The 13,114-nt window shown below is 54.7% G+C and overlaps 1 protein-coding gene and 1 non-coding gene across 4 annotated transcripts in view; both read left to right on the top strand.

Moving 5' to 3' along the window:
• The window catches only part of SDK2 (sidekick cell adhesion molecule 2), a 264,553-nt gene that overhangs the window by 175,170 nt on the left and 76,269 nt on the right, over positions 1-13,114 (top strand). For all 3 annotated transcript variants that reach the window (XM_043454318.1, XM_043454377.1, XM_043454457.1), the window contains 7 exons: positions 633-744; positions 1,632-1,822; positions 1,929-2,012; positions 4,023-4,217; positions 4,743-4,859; positions 6,385-6,552; positions 7,447-7,549. In XM_043454318.1, the coding sequence (XP_043310253.1) occupies positions 633-744; positions 1,632-1,822; positions 1,929-2,012; positions 4,023-4,217; positions 4,743-4,859; positions 6,385-6,552; positions 7,447-7,549 (970 nt within the window). The remainder of the gene's footprint in view (positions 1-632; positions 745-1,631; positions 1,823-1,928; positions 2,013-4,022; positions 4,218-4,742; positions 4,860-6,384; positions 6,553-7,446; positions 7,550-13,114) is intronic.
• Positions 1,119-1,191, top strand: TRNAG-CCC. Its single transcript has one exon. It is a non-coding gene; the product is annotated as a tRNA-Gly (tRNA).

Genomic DNA, 13,114 nt, shown 5'->3' with positions numbered 1-13,114 from the left:
TCCTTCCTGTTTGGGTGACCTCACAGCACTGTGTAGAGGCCCTGTGTTCACAGCAGGCCCTCAGCAGTCATCTCTCTCATCATGCTGGACTTCGGGCTCACCCTGACGCAGCAGGACCTCCTCCTAACTTGACTGCACTTGCAAAGCCCCTCTCTGAAATAAGGGGGCATTCACAGCTGGACATGAACTTGAGGGACAGCATTCAGCCCAGTGTGGGGAGTTTGCATTCTGGTGGAAGAGGTGGCGAATGAAGCAGCGAGCTGACGAGATGTTGTCAGCTTACTGACAACTTATTATCCTTTTCACGGCATTTATGCAGGTGGAGGGAAGGATTCTGAAGGCAAAAAAAAAAAAAAACTAGGACGGGGGATGAAGAGGAGGGCATGGCTGCATTATAGGGGGGTGGGTTACATCCTGAGGTCTCCCGTGGGCTCTCCCTGGACGCTGTGCAGAGACCCACCACCAGAGGAGGATGGAAGGGGGGAGGGTCCCCCGGGTCAGTGTCTGGAGGTTCAGCTCCGGGGCTTCGGGGCATCTGCCCACACCCCCCATAAGGACAAAGATCTCCCGCGATGTCCCTCTAGTGGGGGTGGGGCTCGGATGGGATTCCCAGCGTCTGTTCCTCTCCCCAGATGTTGGCGGCCCTGCAGACCCCATCGCTCCAGCCATCATCATTCCTCCCAGGAACACCAGCGTGGTGGCCGGGACCTCGGAGGTGACCATGGAGTGTGTGGCCAATGCCAGGTGGGTCCTGCCTCCACACCCCCCCACATTAACCCCAGAGGGTGCTCCTGACCTGCGGGCTCCAAGGAGACCACGTGGAATTCTCAAAGGTCCAGAACTGTCCCATGAGGCCCCACGAAAGAAGATGGGGTATTTAGCCTGGAGGAGGGGTGGTGGGTTGGTGGTCAGAGAGCTGTCGGACACAGGCAGGCCCCGCCCAAGAGGAGAACCCAGGCCTCGAGGGGAAGTTATGCAGCAGATCCCAGCCCAGGACATCTGGGGTTGGTGGGGGATCCACTCACTTCCGACATCCAGAGCAGCCTGGGGAGTGGCCGCTCGCCTCTGCCGGCCGCGGCCTCCTTGAGTGAAGGCGTGGGCAAGAGGAAAGCGGGACTTCCCTGCTGGTCCAGTGGTTAAGACTCTGTGCTCCCAAAGCAGGGGGCCCAGGTTCGATCCCTGGTCAGGGAACTAGATCCCACACGCTGCAACTGAAGATTCCTGCATGCTGCAGCTGAGACCCCAGACGTGCATTTCAGGACTTCCACACTTTCCCACCCACTGACTTAGAGTGGACGGGGCACGGGGCAGAGCCGAGGCAGAGAGACGTGGGGAAGGGCCACTTGCCTGCTCTCGAGAGCCCTGGAGCATGAGCTGTCGCGGGGCCAGGTCTGCCCTCGCCACAACCCCCGGGGAGCAGGGCACAGTTGTTCCCATTGTACAGATGTGGAAACTGAGGCCCAGAGCTCTGAAGGACTTGCCCACACAACGGTCTGCACCTAGCAAGTGTCAGGGGCAGGGCAAACTCAGGCGCCTGGCCCCCGCACCTGCATGCCTCACCACACCCTGCCCTGCCTCCCGAGCCCCTGGGAGGCTCTGTGGCTGACCGCCTCGTCCCTTGCCCCATCCAGGCCTCTGATCAAGCTTCACATCATTTGGAAGAAGGACGGGGCGCTGCTGTCCAGCGGCATCAGCGACTACAACCGCCGGCTCACCATCCCCAACCCCACGGCCAGCGACGCCGGCTACTACGAGTGTGAGGCCGTCCTGCGTAGCAGCAGCGTCCCCTCCGTCGTCCGCGGTGCCTACCTCTCTGTGCTGGGTGAGACGGGGTGGGGCTGCTGGAGTCCCCCCGACGGGCGACCCAATCAGCGGCCGTATCAACAGGAACCTGGCTCTGATCCCCTCCCTGGTCTTTGCTCCTGCAGAACCACCTCAGTTTGTCAAGGAGCCAGAGAGACACATCACAGCGGAGATGGAGAAGGTGGTGGACATCCCCTGTCGGGCCAAAGGTAACCTGGTGGCATGGTTGGAGGGGGACGAGGTCCCTCCAGACCTTCAACCTCTCCCCTCCCTGACATAGACTGTTCTAAAGTCCGCCACCCTCTCACCACTGAGCAGAGAGTCAGCCTGGCTCTAAGCAGACACCCCAGGAAGCAAACAGGCCAAACTACTGTAATCTCAGGGCTGGAAATCAGCCCCGTGTTACCATAACGTGAAGGTTACAAATGAATCCAAATTACCATAATTTCAGGATAGGTGACAGACTCAAATTGCCCACAATGTGAGACTTGCCGACAATGCCACATTGTTGTAATGTCAGAACTGCCAGAATGCGGGTGTGTCTCTGCCTGGTTTCTGGACCATTCTGCTTCCTCTCCCCTCACCTTTCCTACTTAACCCCCAGCCCCTGTCAGAGTTCTTGCATACTTACCACTTTTCCCATCCTTCTCCTTTGAGTTCAATTGAGCTAAAAGACACCCCAAAGCAGGGTGCAATCTGGGATAAGGGGATGACAGGATGCGCAGAGTGGAGACTGTAACCCTGGCAGGAGGGAGGGAGGGAGGGTCCCATGGAGGAGGAGGGGGCACACTGACCCCGTCCTGAGATCACATGAGGGGAAGACAGTGATTTATTGGACAAACACTTGGTGGGGGGTGGGCTTACCGTGATCCCTGGGTCGGGAAGATCCCCTGGACAAGGGAATGGCAACCCGCTCCAGTATTCTTGCCTGGAGAATCCCATGGACAGAGCCTGGCGGGCTACAGTCCGTGGGGGTCCCAAAGAGTCAGACATGACTTGAGTACCTGACACTTTCAGGAACGTGTGCTGAGACTGTTCTCGGGGCTGGAGAGGCACAGAATGAACCCAAGAGCCAGATCGCTGCTATTACAGAACTGTGCGTTCTCATGAGGGAGGCAGACAAACCAATAAACAAATAAAGATACCTTATTTCATTTCATCTAAAATGCCATGGGTTGTAAGATGCCCCCATTATTTTATGCGCCACTAAGAAAGAAAAAAGGCTGCCAATTAAATTATGACATGCTGTCGGTTGTAAGACACGTCCTCATCTCAGAGACATTACGATGTGAACAAAGGCGTAGCTCGGAGTGGGTGAAATACGGTGTCGGCGGCTGGCTGTCGGGGTTGAAAAGTGCGGGGGAAGGAGAAGCAGGCAGGCTGAGGGGCTCACGCCGGGGGCGGTCATTCGAACGGAGCCTGGGGAGCTTTTCTGTGGAAGTCACGTTTGAGCAGAGATGCAGAGCGAGAGCTGGAGCGGGGGGGCAGGGGGTGTGGGGAAAGGGTGCCAGGCTGGGGACACAGCTCGGGCAAGGCTGAGGGGTTAGGAGGAGCCCCCATGGTCCTCTCTGTGAGGATGGGCCAGGACGGGGCTTCCGAAGAAACCCCCATCCCACTTGTGAGCCCCTAGACACGGGGCTGCGCGCTCACCTGGGTTTGGAAAGGCTGGCTGGAGGTTCCCAGAGCATACTAAAGACTCCGTTACATATGCCAGAATAAAATACAGTATGTCCAGCCTCTCCAAGCTGAACTAACCCCAGGAACTTTTAAATTTTCTTGGAATGCCTACTCTATGAGAATTTGCGAATCTAAGAACAACTCTCCCCGCTTCCTAGACCAACAGTGGCGCTGCTGAGAAAGTTCGGGCTTCCCCGGTAGCTCAGCAGGTAAAGAATCCGCCCGCAGGGCTGGAGCCACAGGAGACACGGGTTCCATCCCGGAGTCGGGAAGCTCCCCTGGAGGAGGGCATGGCAACCCACTCCAGTGTTCTTGCCTGGAGAATCCCATGGACAGAGGAGCCTGGCGGGCTACAGTCCCTGAGGGTCGCAAAGAGTTGGACACAACTGAAGCGACTTAGCACGCAAGCATGCACTGAGAAGGTTCTAGAAACCAGAACACAACAGGGATCCCCCCCCCCCCGCCTTGAGGACTTGCAGCTCCAGCCTCCGAGGCCGGAGCTTCCCTCGGAGGCGGCTGACGGTGGACGCTCGACCCCCTAGGTGTGCCGCCACCCTCCATCACCTGGTACAAGGACGCGGCCGTGGTGGAGGCAGGGAGGCTGGGCCGCTTCCGGCAGCGAGGCGATGGGGGCCTGCAGATCAGCGGGCTGGTGCCCGATGACACCGGGATGTTCCAGTGCTTTGCCCGCAACGCGGCCGGCGAGGCGCAGACCTCCACCTACCTGGCCGTCACCAGTGAGTCTCCTTCCCTGTCCTGCCCGAGTCCCTCCCCTCTCCCCCCCAACCCAGGACACAGCTTTCCTCCAGCCAGGGGCCTCTTGAGAACAGGCCGCTGTAGATGCAGAAATAGGATCCCAGAAGGCTCTCACCCTGGGGCGGGGTGACTCTGGCCCGTCACGCCCTCTGCTTCTGCGGCCAGCACTGGTTTTTTTCTTTTACAAACCAGAGCCTCGATTTCACTTTTAATGAAAGGTGAATCCCTTTAACCTTGTCATGGAGGGTGTCCGTTGCCCTTGGGAGTCCTCAGTTTCTGCCAGATGGAGGCTTGAGAATCAAGGCAGGGCAGGGACTGGCATCACCAAGGTGCTTCCACAGGGCAGGTGGTGAGGGGGCCCTCGTGGGTTCTCTGGTTATTTCCGACACTGGGGTCCTACCGGGACATCTGCATCCTTCCCTGAAGAAGGACCCACACCAAGGAGAGTGGCAAGGCAGGAGAAGGACCCGGATGTGGCTAAGACACCCCACTGTCTCCCTTTGCAGGCATCGCCCCCAACATCACCAGGGGCCCCCTGGACAGCACGGTGATCGACGGCATGTCAGTGGTGCTGGCCTGTGAGACTTCGGGGGCGCCCCGCCCGGCCATCACTTGGCAAAAAGGTACTTGAGGCTGACTAACTTTAGAGGGTGACCAAAAGTCTAGGGCAGGCCTGGGGCTCAGTTCCGGAGCCAGCCAGCTGGGGTTTCCCATGTACAGTTGGGAAGGTTGTGCACTGCACAACCCCAGAGGGCTTCTTTTACACCATGGGACATACCATGTGCCGCCCTGTCAGGCTCCAGGCTCAGCTCTGCCTCTGGTGGGATCTGTGACTTTGGGTGAGTTATTTACTCACTCGGAGCTTTAAGGTTCCCACCTATAAACTGGGGATGGTAGGATTCATACCTGGGAGCAGCATGAAAACTAGATGAGAGAGTGCATGTGGAGGGCCTGCACCGTGTCTGGGAAGTAGGAGACCAGCCCGTGCCGGCGGATGTAATACCGTGGAGCAGGTTGTTAGTACAGGGATGAGGCCGTACCCCCTCCCCAGGCAAAGCCAGCGAAGCCCAAGCTGTCCCCCTAGTCCACCCACCCCATGCCTTCTCCACGCCTCTGCATTGTACACACACTTTTCCAGCCCTCCCCAGGGACACACACACGTGTACACACCATCACTCACTCACACCCCCAGCCTCTGCCCATATGAACCTCCTCTCATCCAGAGCCTCCCTGCTCTATCTCCCCCCTTCTAATACACAAGGTCATCGGCATGTTCAGTCTACTGATTACCTCGCCTCCCACAATTCGAAGCTTTCAGTTTTGTCCCCTGGTGTCTCCCCGGGGCTTAGAACACAGTGACCCACAGAGGATGCTTCGTCAGTATCGGTGGGGTGTGCGCCCAGATGTGGAAATAAACACACCCACCTGATACACTCACCCGTGCAGGATGCCCACACGCGTGTGCAGAGGGACCCGCTCACCCACAGGCTTGCACGTGGACAGTCCCCTCTTTAAAAAACAGGTGCGGTCACCAACACCGCACTCTCAGACACACTCTGACACAGGGGTCACCCTCCCTGTCTCCCTCCCTCTCTCCTTCCAGCCACCAGGGTCCCCGGGTCCCTAGTGGGAGGTCTGTCCCCCCAGGGCTGCCCCCGCCACACCCCACGCTGGCTGCTCCCTCCCGCCGCTCCCCTGCGCTCCCCTGAAGGTGACTCCAGAAGCATCCTCCTGCGGGCGGCCCGTCACCACCCTGTCGCAGCTGTCTGTCCCCTCCCCCCAGCCCAGGTGCCAGCTGCCTCCGAGGGCTGTGCCCGCCGGCGGGGAGGCAGGCTGGTCTTCCTGCTGAAGGGCGGATAGCATGGTGGGAGGAGAGACAGCAGGAGAGGCTCCGTCCGGGAGCCTGCTCTGGGACTGCGTGTCCTTGTGTCTGTCCCCAGGTCAGGAACCGGGCTGGCCACAGCCCTGCCATCCCCCCCAGGCCCCCTACAGGGGTGCCTGCAGCCTTCCTAAAGCTGGGAGCCCACTCTGGGGCAGGGGATGGGGGAGGGTGGGGTGTGGTCCAGGCCCCTGGTGATGGCCGAGTGTCAGGGGGCGGCCAGGGGGCAGTGGGCGGCAGCCTGAGCCCACCCATCCCATGTCCCCCAGGGGAGCGCATTCTGGCCAGCGGCTCTGTCCAGCTGCCGCGCTTCACGCTCCTGGAGTCGGGCAGCCTGCTCGTCAGCCCCACACACATCTCCGATGCCGGCACCTACACCTGTCTGGCCACCAACTCGCGGGGGGCGGACGAAGCCTCGGCCGACCTGGTGGTGTGGGGTGAGTGCCCAGGCGGGGCGGGGGTCCTTTCCACGCCTGTGTGTGAGTGTGCGTGAGTGTGCGCGTGTGCGCGAGCATGCGCTGAGCGGCCCCACGTCCGCTGTCTGTCCAGCCCACCCATCCTGAGACCTGGACGGAGGAGCTCAGAGGACGGGGCAGGAAGGTCACGGTCCCCAGGGCAGTGCTGGGTGGGCGGGGCTCTCGCCACAGAACCGATGCGCATAGGCCTTAGGGCAGAAATCCGCACACTTCTGCTGGAAAGGGCCGGAGAGGAAGTATTTCAGGCTTCGTGGGCCGGACAGTTTCTGTCACAGCTCTACAAATTCTTCCCGTTTCATCAGGAAAGCAGCCATAGGCTGTGCTGAATGCAGCAGGCATGGCTGGGTGCCAACACGGAGGAGATTCACCCAGACGGGCCCCCGGTCGGACTTGACCCCCGGGTTGTGGTTTGCTGACCCCTGCTCTGGGGGAACCTCCCAAGCCCCTTCCCGCCCCTTGGGGTCTGGCACCACACGGAGGGGTGGGCCGCCCTCCTGGCCTGAGTGCTAGGGGCCTGGCAGGGGATGCCTTAGACCCAGAGGCAGACAGTCCTATTTTTACCCTGGCTGGACCCCTGGGAACACGTCTGTGATCATCTCCAGGTTTCTATTTCTTTGTGCATCCCATGGGCACAAAATTAAAAGAGCCCCCGCTATGAGCGTCACTTCCCAGAATTCACGTACCTTGGAAACACGTGGCTCTTAGTGTTCTGGGACATTGGCCGTGGGGGACCAGTCCACCGCAGACCTCAGCCACACAGCCCGGCTCACCGGAAGGACCCCCCCACACACACCTGCATCTCACCTGTCCGTCTGGGGCACCTTCCCACCCGGCCACCTCCCTGCTGTCTTTCAGCCCGGACCCGCATCACCAGGCCCCCGCAGGACCAGAGTGTCATCAAGGGCACCCAGGCCTCCATGGTGTGCGGAGTGACCCACGACCCCCGAGTGACCATCAGGTACTCCTGCAGCCAAGGCCCTTGGAGGCAAGAGGGTAGGGGCAGCTTTCGGGGGTCGCTGGTTTGCTGGCTGAGTGTCCCTGACAGGGAGGTAAGTGTGGCCCATGGGGGTCAGGGAACAGACACGTACAGACTTACTGCAGGACTGAGACTTGGGGACCCCACGGACCACAAGAGACCCTAGTGCTGGGAAAGATTGAAGGCAAAAGGCAAAGGGGGCAGCAGAGATGAGACAGTTGAATAGCATGTCCATCCGATTCCGTGAACCTGAATCTGAGCAAACTCCAGGAGACAGTGAAGGACAGGGAAGCCTGGTGTGCTGCGGGCCACGGGGTCACAAAAAATTGGACACGACTGAGCGACTAAACAGCAACGAAGTGTGTGTCTGGGGACTGAGCCAGCCTGAGTTGAATGGGGCAGCCTGGGTGGGCGGGGATGAAAGGCGGAGAAACGTAGGAAGCGGGGTGGGGGGCCTTAGGAAGGGGGAGAGAAAGAAGCCTCCGTCTGGGGAGAGGTGGAAGCTCTGCGATGCTCAGGACCCCCCTGCTAGCAGTCGCCCACAGACCTTAGACCCTCTGCCCACCCGTGAACAGCAGACGGGTCTGGTGAAGAGGTGTGGCAGTCCTGACATGCCTGGGGCCGTGGAGGGCCCTGGGGTGACCCCCAGTGAGACCCAGACGGGGGCCGTCCCTGCCGTCCTCCACGGGACCTGGAGGGAGCCAGGTCCAGCCGGGAAAGGCCCTGGGGAGGCCTGGGAGCGCGGGGAGCAGCCGAGACAGGCCTGCAACCTGGGGACCCACCAGGCGGGCACAAGGACGCTTCCTGGGCCATCGATGGGCAAGGGTTCCGAGTCCGAACTGGGAGAAAATAGCCCCTTCAGGCTCTCTTGAGCTTTGGATGCTGAGTTAAAAAAAAAAAAAAAACCTAACTGCTTCCTTAGAGATAAATACTCCCTCCGTGCTGCATCTGTTCTATGGGAAACGTCACCTCTGGAGCCCCTGGCAGGGAGCTGGCCTGCCGGCCAGTGAGGGACGCCCCTGGGAGTCACCGCCCCGCTGCCTGGGACCCACCGCCCCACCGCCTGGGACCCAAGTGCGTCCTGGGGCGCCACCTGGTGGCCACTAGGCGTATGGCCGTAGGGCCGTGCCAGGTGGGACCCCAGGAAGCCAAGGGGACTAGGCTTTATTTCTTGATATTTATATTTGCTTTCTTTTCCTTTATTTTATTTTTACTGAAGTACAGTTGATTCATAGTGTTGCGTTAACTTCTGACACCCAGCAGTGATTCAGTTCTACGCATATATACTCATTCTTTTCTAAAAAATTATTCTTTTCCGTTATGGTTTATTACAGGATTTTGAATACAGTTCTCTGTGCTATACGATGGACTTGTTGCTTATCCATTCTGTGTATAAAAGCTTGCATCTGATCTGCTAATCCCAGCCTCCCACTCTGTTCCTCCCCCAGCCAACCCCCTCCTGGGCAACCAGTCTAACCCTCTCTGCCGGAGTCTGTGTCTGTTTCACAGATAGGTTCGTCCATGTCATGTTTTAGATTCCACATTTAAGTGACATCATGTGATATTTGTCTTTGCCTTTCTGACTTACTTCACTTAGCTTGATCACCTCTGATTGCATCCACGTTGCTTGTAAATGGCACCGTTTCGTTCTTTCTTGTGGCCGAGCGGTGTCCCCTTGGATATACGTACCACATCCTCTTTATCCATTCCCGTTGATGGACAGCTAGGTCGCTCCCGTGTCTAGGCTGTTGTAAACAATGATGCTGTGAACACCGGGGTGTGTGCATCATTTTGAAGTAGAGTTTTGTCTGGATATGCGCCCAGGAGTGGAATTGCTGGCGCACGTGCTAGCTCTGTGTTTAGTTTCCTAGGGAACCTCCCTACTGCTTTCCAAGGTGGCTGCACCGTACATTCAAGGATATACTAGACTTTTAGACCCACACCCCTTCTCAGAGGCTCTGTCTCGGGCCCCACTTAAAGAAACACCTCATTAAACAGTGAACATCGGCCCTTTGGACAGCCATCGTGTGGTACCACACAAATGCAGACATGAGCCCTGAAATCACATAGGTGTAGTTAGAACGTGGCCATCAAATAATCCAGAATATGCTTATCCCAGGGTTTATCAGAGTGTTGTTAAACATTAATATACCAACTGTAACAATGTCTTCCAAGAGAAGCCGTGGGTCTCAGACACATACAGAAATAGTTGTTATCATGTTAGCCTCCGTTACTTGAAATTTTTTATCATAACAAAAATCTCTGTTAATTAAGTAACACTTTTTAAAAATTGGTATTTTATTTATTAAAATGTTATCTACAAATACTTGGGAAACACTTGCACATTTTATTCGTACTCTGGGCAATTCCTGTGAACAAAGAAATTCAGGGACCCCTTGCAATATATCTGTAGGCCCACATTCACTGGGGCCTAGTGAACTGTGGATGAGAAGTCGTGCTTCCAGTTTACTGGAGTGGACCTCGCCTTCGAATGGACTCACCCACCTAGGACAGTCTTTTTTAGATGGGGGAGAGAACAGAGTCGGTCCCTCATCCCCCTAAATTGGCAAAAATTTGTGACCAAGTCCATTTCCGCATCTCCCACCCTTTGTCTTCCATCGCCTTGGGGAGCGGAGGGGAGTCTTACGGGTGGGACAGCCGGACCCCCAGACTTAAGTATTTTTAGAAGCCCCCAAGGTGTCTCGGGCGTGCAGCCAGATTTAGAGTCCCTGTTCTGGCTGCAGGAAACATACCAGGGGTTCCCTGAGCAGACAGACTGGAAAGGATTTGAATGATCGGATCAGACTAGAGTGGTAGCCGCTTAATCCTGGTTACGTGTCCTCAATAAATAACGGGTCCAGGGGAAGCAGGCTGGGCAGGTGTAGGTACCAGCATGAAAAGCCCCCAGAATTGCTTCCAGTTGGTATCTGAACCCAGATCTAGACGGAATCTGGACAGTTCACTGTTTTTATTTTATATTGGAGTGTAGCCAACTGACAATGTTGTGATAGTTTCAGATAGACAGCAAAGGGACTCAGCCACACACACACATGTATCCATTCTCCCCCAACTCCCCTCCCATCCAGGCTGCCCCATAACATTGAGCAAGAGGTCCCTGTGCTGTCCAGGAGGTCCTTGTTGGTTACGCATTTTAAATACAGCAGTGTGTACATGTGCATCCCAAACTCCCTAACCATCCCTCCCACCCTTCCCCCGGCAACTGTAAGTTCGTTCATTAAGTCTGTGTGTCTGTTTGTGTTTTGGACATAAGATGAGCAGTCCGTTCTTAATATTAATCATTATTGTTACTATATTTGATTATACAGCTAACAGATATCCATTTTGGGGGGGGGGAATATAAAAAATGCAGATAAGCCAAAGAAAATGGGGAGGGATTGAGAGAGAAGATGTAGAAAAGTAGATGGACCTGTGTTTCCTTCCATTGGGCTTCCCTGGTGGTTCATACCCGAGTTCAGCCCCTGGGTCAAGATCCCCTGGAGAAGGGAATGGCTACCCACTCCAGTACTCTCGCCTGGAGAATCCCCTGGACAGAGGAGCCTGGAGAGCTGCAGTCCATGGGGTCACACAGAGTCAGACACGACTGACATCTCACTTTCCTTCCAGGAGCGATAGTAATATTTGAGCCATTTGGAGAAACTAAAAACACTGTGTTCTACTCTGCTTTTTCCCTTAAGAACCTGTTACGAAGCTCTTGTTCTGTCAATAAATATTTTTGACTAAACTCAATTATATGACTATCCCGTCCTCCACTGTGTGGACGCCCCATAATTTATCTTACCAATTCCCTAACGCTGGGTAATTTGATTATTTCTGAATTGTTGCTAATATTAAGAAATATCATTCTGAATGCCCTTATAACTAAATATTTTTGCACATCTTCTGTTTCCTGAGGACTATATAATATTATTTAAAGCTAAAAACCACTCATCAAAATTGCTTAATAGCCAGCTATATCTTTATAGATTATTTCAGGGGAAATGTCCCCTGAGTTAAAAGGACTGATGGGTTCTTTTTTTAACATTCTCTTATGCAAGTTTTAAAACATGCCCCAAAGAAGAGAGAATTGCATCCTCAGTCCTTCTGTACCACCTCTCAGCCTCAACGATCATCCGTATTTGCCCATCTTGTTTTGTGAATCTTCCCCACTCTTTTTTTTAACTGCAAATCTTTTTTAAAAGCAAATCTTAAAAATGCAGTGTCACCGTTAGATACGTCTATGTGCATTTCTTACTCAAAAGAACTTTTCTTTAAACATAACAGCCATGTCTGCTCTCACACCTAAGACAATTCCTGGGTTTCTTCTGACACCAGCTTCAGTCACCATGAGCGTCTCAAAGCGTCTTTGTGCACAGAGTTAGCTTAACTCAGGGTTTATACAGGGTCTACCCGTTGCGTTTAATTGCTGTGTCTCCTTTGTTTTACATGGTACCCTGTCCCTTTCTTTTTATTTTTGTCTTTATTTTGGTTTTCATTTTTGTCTGGTTTTCATGCACTTAATAAGTTGGAGAAACCAGGTTCTACAGGAAAGACAGCCTCAAATTTTTTTCTGTAAAGAGCCAGAGAGCAAATATTTTAGGCTTTGAGGGCCATATAGTCTTTGTCACAGCTTCTCACGTCTGTGTCTGCAGTTCAAAAGCAGTCATAAGCAATCTGTAAACAAATGAGTGTGTATCTGTGTGTATGTTCCAATAAAACTTTATTTACACAGACAGGCAGTGGACCATAATTTGCAGAATATCCCTGCTGTAGAATAGCCCAAATCTGGATTTGGCTAGCTGCTTTTTCATGCTGTGGTCCACCTCTTCTTCTATCCCTTGTATTTCTGATTTGATTTAAGTAATTGATCATGGGGGCTTCTCTGGTGGTTGAGCAGTAAAGAATCTGCCTGCAATGCAGGAGATGTGGGTTCAATCCCTGGGCTGGGAAGATTCCCTGGAGTTAAGAAATGGCAACCCACTCCAGTGTTCTCGCCTGCAAAATCCCATGGACAGAGGACTACATGGCAGACTACAGTCCATGGGGTCGCAGAGTCAGACATGATTTATCGACTAAACAACAAGCTGACCTTTAGATTCAGGTTCAGTTGTTTTGGCACAAACACTTGCAGGTAGTGATACATGCTTCCTGACGCATGGTGTCCTGGACAGAGTGTGTCTGCCTGTCACAGGTTGTTCCGTAAGCAGGCATCACCCTCTGCAGCTAGATTCGCTTTTAAGTAAAATTCTACCTATCCCGTCAGTGCCTGTGAGGATGATCCTTCTCTAGACAAAGAGATGAATGGACGGTGATCACTTTTGGCGATTTGCAAAATATGCATAAAAAGCCTGAGCATTTAACTCGGTGATTTACTGCTGAGAATTTATACCCGAGGAAGTGATTTAGAATGTGGCAAATATTTTGCCACAGAGGTGTTCATCACAGCATTAGCCGTAAGATCAGAAAACAAGGAGCTAGGGCCTTCTCTGCCCGTCCTGTGGCTGAGACTCCCTGCCTCCAGTGCTGAGGATGCAGGTTCAATACCTGGCT

Source organism: Cervus canadensis, chromosome 1, assembly GCF_019320065.1.
Source record: "Cervus canadensis isolate Bull #8, Minnesota chromosome 1, ASM1932006v1, whole genome shotgun sequence".
Classification (NCBI taxonomy): domain Eukaryota; kingdom Metazoa; phylum Chordata; class Mammalia; order Artiodactyla; family Cervidae; genus Cervus; species Cervus canadensis.
Note: the sequence above shows the minus strand (reverse complement) of the source record. Positions and strands in the feature narration are given on the sequence as shown.